Below are 10289 nucleotides of genomic sequence, written 5' to 3'. Positions count from 1 at the left end.
GGGCTCCCAGCAAACATCCAGCTGGATATTGATGGGGACCGTGAAACAGAACGCATCTACTCTCTCTTCAACCTATACATGAGCAAGCTGGAAAAGATGCAGGGTGAGTGTGGCCCTTGGGCATCAACCATAGGGAGCTGTAAGCCAAGGTGCCTGGTGAGGTCCTGGAGCTGAGTCACTACAGAGATACTGTCGGGATATACTAATAATTTTCAGATGGAATTTAATGGAATTTAACGTGCAACCTCTGAACTGTCAAATTCTTTAGAAGACCCTCTTAATTTATACCACCAAAGGATTTTGTTCTGTGTTTCTCTAAGGTGCGTGTGTGTATGTGTGTGTGTACATGCACACATGTGGCTACATACAGAAGTGTGTGGGCACATGTGAATGTGCTGCATGCTTAGCAGCTCCAGGCATTCTGCATATTTCAAATATCTATAACTTTGTCATCCCTAACACTTTATTGCTTCACAGAATTAAAGCAAGCAATCTAGGTGGGGCAGATTAGATGCCACATAACAGGATTTGAGGTCTGTAACTCAGGAGGGGCAGATGCAGAACCCACCAGAGGTGCATGAACCACTTGTCCACCCTAGTGTGTGGAGATCTCAGATCTGTTCTTGGGGAATATATGATGGGCCCTATGCCTCACAGCACATGTGCAATAGGGCTGAGAAATAAGCCTACCATGTTCCTTCTCTTTTACCCAGCTTGGTGAGAAGAGCATGGTCCTGTGTATTCATGCTAGTGCCCACATATGAGCCCAGCCACATCTGTTCTCTAGACACTACTTAGCCTCAATTGACTAGCTCTAGGCAGACACAGAGATGTATACGTGTGTGTGCACAGACAACACATGGCAGTTGTACCTTACCACGTGTGTTCTTAAGCACACACACGTGCACATCAGCCACGTTTTCTCCTCTGGTAAGCCTGGCATTCACGGTACCTGCTCTGAGGTTCTAGGACTGCTCACAGTAGACATGTGGCCAGCTGGAGACAGCTCTGGCAGCATGACTGAGGCAGAGGAGGGTGGAATAAAGGAACCTTAGGGAGGTTGAGGCCACTGTAGAAGAGCCACTGGGGAATGAGGATGACTAGACCTCTGTGCCTGGCTGGCCTCCTACTTCTCCTAGCAGTGCCACATGGCATGGGGCCCCACCCCGCCCCACACTACAGAGCTCCGCTCCTGTCCCAGGTTCCCACTCCTCACTCGTCCTGGAATACCCTCCCACCTCAGTCTAGCTTTTGCCTATGTTTCCTGTGCATTTTCTTCCCAGCCTCTGCAGCTCAGCAACCTTGGCTCACTTCTGTCACTTCAAGTACAACCGTCTCCGATCTATTCGCCTTCTATACATTATGATCTTCTATAAACAAAGAACAGGCCTTATTTACCCCAGAGCCTGGTGCAAAGGAGATCCAGCAACTACCGATTGGGTGGGTAGATAGATAGATGGATAGACTCATAGATGGATGTAAGACAGGCAGATAAGCAGGTAGGTGGATGAATTAACAGATGAATGGACACATTGATGGGTGGATAGATGGAAAAATGGGCAAATAGCTGATAGATGGATGTGTAGTTGGAAAGAAGGATCAACAGATAAGTGGACAGGTGGGCAGTGACAGGTGGGGGTAGACAGATGGCTAGATGAATGAGCAGGCAGGGAGGGTGGGTATGTGGATTGAGAGACAGGTGGGTATGTGGATAGAGGGAAAATCAAAAGGGAACAGTTCTCATATTCTCAGTCTCCCTCCCAAGAAGGAATCATCTTGACAATAAGGGCTCATTAACTATTCGTGGAGCTGAAACCTCTGTGGAGCTTACTTTGTGCAGCACCGTTTCCAGCAGGGCACAGAAGCTCTGCAGCCCATATGCCTCTGCTTGAAATCTCAGTGCTTTCTTGGTAGTTTTGCTACTGGAGAGCTCTAATCACTTTGGGATACTCCATTTCTCTTAGCCAGATTCCATCTCTGCAAAGGCTCTACCTATGGGGCTTAATCCTATCCAGTCAAGAAGTCCCTTCCTTAGTGGACGATGGGCTTTGGTGCCTGAAGGGTGCTGTGCTGCCCAAACCCTGAGCCTCCACCTTGTCCCTCCTGTGGCATGGTCTCTCTTCTGGCCAACCCCACACACCTATTCTAGCTCTTTAATATTCTTTCTGAAATTGGATGACCCACTGAAACTGAGTACTGCAGACTCAGACCAGGGCTTGGAGAAAAATCCTGTGTTGGAGACCAATGCTGCTTTTGTAGTGCTGGGCTGCGGATAGCATGCAGCAGGAGTGGAAAGAACTCTTGGGCGGAACGGTTGGCACTGCTTCCCATGCTGTGTTGCTGGGCAAGCAAGCTGTCCATTTGCCAACCAGACAGTACCATCATCGGGCCTGGGCAAATTCAGTGGGATGGCCTCAATGGCATCTTGTGCCAGTGTCTCATGCACAACTGTCAGATGTGCATCCTTGCCATCATTACTTCATTCCACTTGGATGAGGTAAAAGGCCACTATTTCTATATGTCACTGTCTCCAAAGCAAGTTCAGAAACCAGCGTTCTTTCTGATCTGTGTCCATGGAGCAGAGGATGGCTCCATGTATCTTGGGTTCCTTGTGCATCCTGCTGTCAGCCAAACTGTCTGAAGTTTTCCCACCATCACTTCTTCCAGTGCATTGCTCACCTGGGCCAGAGTTATGAGACAAGCAGACCTGTCTGTCATTCTCAGGAACCGCAGATGGTCAGTTGGTACAAAGCATCTGACTAGATGCTTATTTTTTGCTCACAATTTACATCTCAGTCATTTTATAAAAATGCACCTGTGGCCTTGCTAAAGTATCAAACACACACTCTGGCATTTCCCCAAATAGTTTAACAAGTATCTTAGTTTCTTTTTCTTTTGCTATGATAAATACCCCGGCAAAAGCAATTTAAGGGACAAAGGGTTTATTTGGCTGGGTTCCCATCCTTTATTGCTAGGAAATCTAGGTACTAGGAACTTGAAGCAACTATACATTATATCCACCCAAGACTGGGCTTTCTCCACTCTCATACACTTCAGAATCCCCTGCCCAGGGAAGGGTGCCACCCACAGTGGGCAGGTCTTCCCACCTCAATTACTATCATCCACATAATCCCCCACAGACATAGATAGCAACAGGACAACCTGATTTAAACAGTCCTTAATTGAGACTGTCTTCCCAGGTGATTCTAGATTGTGTCACATACACAAAACTAATCCATCACAACAAGCCTCATCACAAGCAGGGTCGGTTTCTTTGCTTGACTTATCCTTTCTTATGTCAGCTTTATCTTTTCCTCTCCTGGGTTCAGAATCTGTTTAATGATATAATCAAGAGTTCTGCATCTAATAGATGGCTTAAGGACTGACTTCTCCTATATGGAAGGGCAGCCCTGCTCCTCTCTGAGTTGCTTTTGGGGTCCTCCTTCCCTCACCTTGAATAACATGTATATCAGTAGCCAGTACTTCTGTGGTCCGGTCCTATGGGACCCCCAGATGTCAGGCAGCCTTCCTTCTTTCTGTCCGGTCTACAGTTTCCTCTAGTCCCTGCTGGAAATTTTCTGCTGGGTGAGCCCCGCTCTACCCCTTAACTCTGTGCAGATGAGGGGGTGAGTCCATAGCTCACACCACCCTGATCTTTCCAGGTGAGTGTTGGCTACCCTTTAGTATTCTCTTCCATTCAAATGTTTCCTCACTTATAGGGCGGGTAGGCTGAGAATTTTCTAGATCCTTTTCGCTTAACAATCCTATCTAGCTGTTTCTCTTTCCCCCTTTACTGTACACAATCAGGAGCACCCGTACTGCTCCTCCAACTCTGCTTAGAAACATCCTCAGCTATGCATCCGTTTCATTGTGCTAAGTTCTGTCTTGAATGGAAGGGTACACATCCAGGTCAGCCAAGTTCTTTGTCTCATTGTGGTAAGGATCACCTCTCTCCAGCTTTGATAGCCCTTTCCTCATATCTGAGTCAGATCTCAGCAGAACTGCCTTAGTGGTCATTTTCTTCCCTCATTCTGCTTGGAGTTCCAGGGACATTCCCCTGCTGCTCACCAGAACCACTTATCCAGTTCTGTTCCCAGCACCTTCCAGCCACTGGCATCATCCAGATCTAAAGCCAGTTCTCATTCAGGTGGCTCTGACAGCAGCTCACTTTTGGCACTATTTTCTGCTTTAGTTCCTTTGGACTGCCAAAATAAAGTGCTATGAACTGGGTGCTTTTGGTCACAGAGATTTCTTCCTCACTATTCTGGAAGCTGGGATATCCACAATCCAGATGCCACACTGCTGGTTTGGGGGAGAGTTTTTCTGATTGCAGACTGACTTTTCGCTATGCCTTTGTATGTGGAAGGGGCCTCTTCATACAGGGTAACTAATCTTATTCACGAGGGCTCTGCCCTCATGGCCAGACCACCTCCTGACACTAGCACTTGGGGGTTAAGACATGACATGATTCAAGCATGTGGCACATGCCTGGCATCCCAGCATTCAGTAGGCCAGCCAAGGCTATATGGCAAGATTCTACTTAAAAAACAAAAACAAGCTAGGAGTTTGAGGTCAACCTGATCTATATAGGTAAGTTCCAGGCCTGCCAGGGCTACATAATGAGATCCTGTCTCAAAACAAACAAACCCGAAAAACAAAATAAGACTTCAGTACATAACTTTGGGGAAAACAAACATTAATTCCATGATCTGTGCAGAATTGTAGAGCTTGAGTGCTGAGCCTGGGTATGTACCGAGTCCTATGACAGTGAGGCAGGGAACCATGCCAGCTCAGGTATTTGTGGTCCTGTTGGGATAGTTTGGGAATGAGTGAGAGTGGCTCAGATGTTTGAATGATCCCCATTGATGGCCAGAGACCATAGCCTGACCTGTAGCAAAAGTGATTAGAAAGACAAACCTGGGAGGAGGTGGGAGTGGCAGACTGCAAAGGTCCTTGGAAGCTGCCAGGCAGGCCATCTACCCTGCTGTCCCCGGAACATTCTGGCACATTCTGGCCAGAAGCCTCTGGTTAGTGAGAGAGGCTCTGTGCCCTTTGTAGAATGGAAGTTCATCCTGCTTAACCCCCAGACAGCTGAGCACAGTGTCTAGGTGTGGACATCTTCTCTCCTGGCCTAGCTGGCAGGCAGTACATGGATGTACAGATCACTCCCATGAGAAAGTTGGCTGGAATGAGGACTGAGGCTAGGGACATCAGACCCGAGAATGCCAGTGGCAAGACCTTGGCTGTCCAGCCCACCCAGAGGCCCTCCAGGTTGTTTGCACAGGGCCTATCCCTTAGAGTATTTCTGTCTGCACTTATTGCAAACAGGCAGCCCTTTGAGGGAGGAGCTGCTCTTGGGAGTACACTGGAGTAATCTGTGTAGATATCCAGAGAAAGGGTTGGAGGCAGCAAAACTCTGGACTGTGTCCCACACTGACATACCCCCCTGCCCTGTGGCAGAGGCCTGTGGCAGCAAATCTGTGTACGACGGCCCTGAGCAGGAGGAATACTCGTCCTTCATCATTGATGACCCCCAGGAGACCTACAAGACACTGAAGCAAGTCATCGCTGGGGTGGGGACCCTTGAACAGGAGCACGCACAATACAGGAGGGACAAGTTCAAGAAGACGAGATACGGGAGCCAGTGAGTGCTGGGGTGCCCTTTTGAGAACCCGCCCCATGAAGAGGGTCCTGGGGCTCCATGGAGCTTAGTGGCCTGGGTCCAGCCTACTGTCTCTTTTAGCGCAGGTACCCAGCCCTGCTCCCCATTGTGCAGGAAGGCAGCTCTACCCCTAGCTTCCAGTCTCCAGACCTCAGCAGTGTCTTGGGCCCAGCACCATCTCCTTTGAGTATTACATATGCCCTTTGTCATCTCCCCAGGCCACCCAAAGCACTGGGAGCAGGGCTAGCTCTGGACTGACCGCATTCTTGTTCCTGTTAGGCTTAGGGGTAGATGTGGAAGATTCAGGTCAAGTTCTTTCAGCCTACATGTACCAGCTCTGGCCATGTAGCCTGGGGCAGGTCAAGTTATATAGATGTAGGGTTGGAGAAGATCAAGTTAAATTACATAAAGACTGGGATAGTCCCTAGCCTAAAGCCAGCAGATGGTGTGGCACTCCCTCCATCTAGGGCCCCCGCCCCCCGGGACTTCTGTGACAGAGCCTGTGGCATAGCCTTTGATGGGCAGCCTACATGTCTTCCCTGAATCATCTTCCTCCAGGGAGGGATATAGTGAAACTCAGGGACAGTGACAAGGTCCATATCCTGACTGCACTGGACTCTTGGAGATGATCATGGCCCATTTCCTGACCACCTCTGGGCACTCGCAAGACTGACTGTCAGCACCCCCAGGTGGTGCTGACTCTGGCTCTGCTTTCAGACATAACTGTACTTGCTCCCACCCAGTCCCATCATCCTACCAGATCCCTTTGGGGTACCCACATTTACCTTCTATAAACCTTGGTTTGTTCATATTAAACATGTGTCAACCTCAAAGTCCAAAGTCCACAGGCTGAAAATAGTGAGAAGAATAATTCCATTTCTCAAGGAGGGGACGGAGGTGTACATACACCATGGAGCTCCAGTTACCAGGCACACATAGTGCTCCAGATCCTGTCTGAGCACGAAGCATTTAGCAGCACACAAGGAGACAGACCCATGCTCTCACACTATATACATGTACACATGCTGCACGTATTGTAATTTCTATGTACTGTATGTGTGTGTACACAGTTCACATATGTCCACAATAACACATGCACACATCTGCATGCATCTGCCATACATAGTCTGCATCCTGTGGTCAGAATGCACAGCCTATGAGTATGTGTATCTAGTGTATATAGTCTAAATGTGGTCTACACACATGTATACATGAAATCTACACGTGTCATATGTGGTATGCACATGAGAAATCAGGGTCATGGTGGCAATATTGACTGCACATTCCCTATTTTTCCTGATGAGCATGTGCCACACTGGCAAATACTTACAAAGCCCACTCAAATGCACAGTGGACACCCTAGGTGTTGGGGGTGGTACCTCACTCTCTCTTCTCTCTGCTCTCTCCAGGGAGCACCCCATTGGAGACAAGAGCTTCCAGAACTACATAAGGCAGCAGTCTGAGATCTCCACCCATTCCATTTAAAGTCACAGTGCATCCCAGGATGGTGCTGATGAGCCACATCAAGAAACCCACAACCTTTAGAAGCAGAAAAAAGAAGACAGAAGACACATGTGGAGGGGCTCCATGTCCACCAACTCATACCAAGCCAGTGGGGCCACTGCCAGCCAAGCATGCTGTCCTCTGCAGGAACTGTTGCCTGGAACTGTATACTTCTTACCTGCCAGCACGGGTGGTCTGAGCCATTCTGGAACATGTGATCATTTGTCTTTCACTGCTTTGGTTTTGTGAGGATCCAGGGATCCGTTAAATATTAGGGAACTGTGGACTTCCTGTAAACCTCTTCCCACATGACCCAGTCCTTCCTCCTGGAGCCACAGCTGGTTCATTCATGGCAATGCATGCCTTCTGCAAAGCGTGTGCTGTCTCCTGTGCTTTGCCCACTGGTCTCTGTGGCTCTGCACAGTGTAAGCCTTCTGCCCCAGCCCCAGACATTGTACTTTATCCCTGTTTGGGATGTTAGAAGCAGTATTTCTCCAGCTGCCAGTAAGGCAGGCAGCCTCTATGTTTAGCTTGTGTTGGTTTGTTCCTGCCTAAGGGGTCAGTTTTGTGCCTGGGATGGGCAGAATGGTGCAGGAAGCCCTTGGCCTTTGGGGATATGGGGGTCTCTTCTTCAGAGTCCCTGGAGAGGAAGAACTGTGGGTCCAGTCTTCTCTGGGTGACCATAAACCCCTAGTTCAAGCATTCATCTAGTTTAAAACTAGAATCTACATGCTTGCCACCTTGGTGAAAGATGGGAAAGTTTTTGTTTTGTTTTGTTTTTAATGTGCATTTTTCAAGCTGTTTTTCTTAATGTTTTTAAAGGACTGTTTTTAACTAGCATTTTGATATAAGGTAATTTGGAACATCAGAGCCTGTACATATTAAAGGGGATGCCACAGGGCAGATCCAAAGGGAACAGTATTTGTTTTCTCACAAAGCCAACTCTAAGAGTCCTCAGGGAGGGAGCCCTGGGCTGGAGGCTGCACCTTCAGAGGTGCAGAAGGGCTGGCCGAGAGCAGTGTTTCACCTGCCTGTGTCTCTGTGAACCGAGACTGGGCAGGGCAATGTCTGGGGGGGCATTTTTTATTAGAATGGGAGGGTCTTGAAACAGGCAAGGCAGACTGCTTCAGCTTGGCCCCACACTGCTGCTGGAGCCTCATCCCAAACAGTGTCTCCACAGGCTGAGGAGAGAGGTGCTCAGTGGGTAGGCATTGCTGAAGGATGGGGCACACATCCGGTACCAGTTTCTCTTTGTTCTTATTGGGAAGTTCACTCTTCATCTAGAAAACAGATGGTAACAGCATTGGTTATCACAGAAATAGAGGGAAGTGTAAAAAATTAACTTTGGACACAGCAATCAGGCTGCACTGAACTTCAGTTTTTAACACGGATTTGTAACTTAATGTTTCTGTTTATAAAGTACTAATGATTTGCAATGTATTTTACCGGTCAATTAAAACAGATGCTTTATTCTTTCCAAGGACTGGTTTGGTTTTCCAGAGAGACTCCCATGGGTGGAGCAGTGGAGAGAGACAGCCATGTTGTCAGACCAGACAGGTGGTGTCTCTCATGACATGTGACATCTCTGACAGATGGTGTCTACTTATGACGCTCTATGTGAGAGTCTGGCTTCATGATGCCTTCAAAAGAGGTGTGGCGTTAGGCACCTGCTGGAAGGTCCTACATCATTGGACACAGCTAAGGGGTGGGGGGGTCGGGAGGAAACAGCCCTCTCCCATGCCTCTGTCTCCAAGGACACAGTGGGGTGAAGTCATGGCACTATGTAAAGAGAATAAGAAGTAGAGGCCTTTGGGGGCTGCATGGCCATGCAGGCACCACTGGAGCACCTAATTTCCTTATTCCTCTCTTTTCTCCATTTGGTTTTCACTCATTTTTCTTTATAATTCTATTGGGAGTCTAAGCCATTAGAAGAAAAGTCTGGAGTTTGACTTTGGGAACACTGAGTAGGATATGTCTTAGGGGTCTTCCTGGGGCCAAAGACTCAGACAAAAAGGCTTCCCAAGACAGGATGAGGCTGTCATTGGGTCCCTGGTCAGCTTCCTTCAGCCACAGAAGCGTATGGAGTCAGGCTAGGAAGGGTGACCCGACTCCTCAGGCTCCTGTCTGATAGTGAACTCTTAGGGCTACAGTGAGGACTGTGTGCTGCCCTGGCCACGGTCACCTGTCAGCCTAGTCAGCTGGGCAAAGCATCCACCACAGGATTAGGAAGCACCAGGACAGAGGACTAAGTTCATATTCCGGAAATGTTAGGACTCAGCCTGCACTGGAGCATTCCTGGTTAGGACTCAGCCTGCACTGGAGCATTCCTGGTTAGGACTCAGCCTACACTGGGGCATGCCTGGCTAGGACCCAGCTCATAATCAGGCATGCCTGGCTAGGGCCCAACTCACACTCAGGCATGCCTGGTGTGTCCCCTCTACTCACCTGGGTGTCCACACTAGATCATGCTAGGTTAAGAACAACCCAGCATTGGGAATGAGTAGACCAGTCCCTGGAGGAAGGAGATACAAAAAATGAAACCCCAGGATACAGGGCCTGGAGCCCCTCCACAGCTGTCCATAACAGAGAGCCCAGTCATGCCTGTGTGCTCTTCCAGAAGGCCTGTGAGTCATTGGAGAGAGGAAGCAGTCTCCATGAACTACCTCTAGGCTTTCATCTAAGGCTCCAACCCTCAGAACATCTGGATTGGGGTGGGTGGGGCTGCTGGGTCTCCACATTGGCCCCTGGATCAGGTGACCTGCAGCCTCCAGAATGTGAGATGCTGGGCTCCTAAGGAAGTTAAAGAGGCAAGCAAAGGATTTATATGTGTGGAGTACTGCTTGCATCTGTGAGCACGCTATCAGGAGATCTGTGCTATGATGAATCCCTTGAAAGTGGACTCATCAGAGGCGAGGAACTTCTTTGGCAGAAGACTTATTTTGAGGTCACTTGAAAAGCCAGTAGACACAGAGAAAGTACATCAGCTTCCCTGCTTCTCCCCAGATCAGGATATAAACCCCAGTGGACAATGTCTTCCCTGTACCAGGATGAAGGTGACTATCACCACCTAGGGTGGAAGGAGGGACTCTGCACATAGACCTTGTTGACCCAGCCCTGTCTGTCC

At 48.8% G+C, this 10289-nt stretch overlaps 1 protein-coding gene across 1 annotated transcript; it reads left to right on the top strand.

The window, feature by feature from the left end:
- Positions 1–6: 6 nt before the first annotated feature.
- On the top strand, positions 7–8641 carry Rasa3 (RAS p21 protein activator 3). The gene is made up of 3 exons (XM_008848439.3): positions 7–103; positions 5461–5644; positions 7072–8641. The coding sequence occupies exons 1-3, from the start codon at positions 79–81 to the stop codon at positions 7145–7147; spliced, it is 285 nt and encodes a 94-aa protein (XP_008846661.2). The 5' UTR covers positions 7–78; the 3' UTR covers positions 7148–8641.
- Positions 8642–10289: the final 1648 nt, after the last annotated feature.

This window comes from Nannospalax galili, unplaced genomic scaffold, assembly GCF_000622305.1.
Source record: "Nannospalax galili isolate Female #2095 unplaced genomic scaffold, S.galili_v1.0 scaffold744, whole genome shotgun sequence".
NCBI classification, from domain to species: domain Eukaryota; kingdom Metazoa; phylum Chordata; class Mammalia; order Rodentia; family Spalacidae; genus Nannospalax; species Nannospalax galili.
This window is presented reverse-complemented; position numbering and strand designations above follow the sequence as displayed.

What these genes read in the sequence shown, in the direction of transcription:
- Rasa3 (XM_008848439.3), top strand. Translation starts at nt 79, where the DNA reads ATGAGCAAGCTGGAAAAGATGCAGG. An exon ending in CAAGCTGGAAAAGATGCAGG is followed by an intron (nt 104 to 5,460) that starts GTGAGTGTGGCC and finishes GCCCTGTGGCAG; the next exon opens with AGGCCTGTGGCAGCAAATCT. An exon ending in AAGACGAGATACGGGAGCCA is followed by an intron (nt 5,645 to 7,071) that starts GTGAGTGCTGGG and finishes TGCTCTCTCCAG; the next exon opens with GGAGCACCCCATTGGAGACA.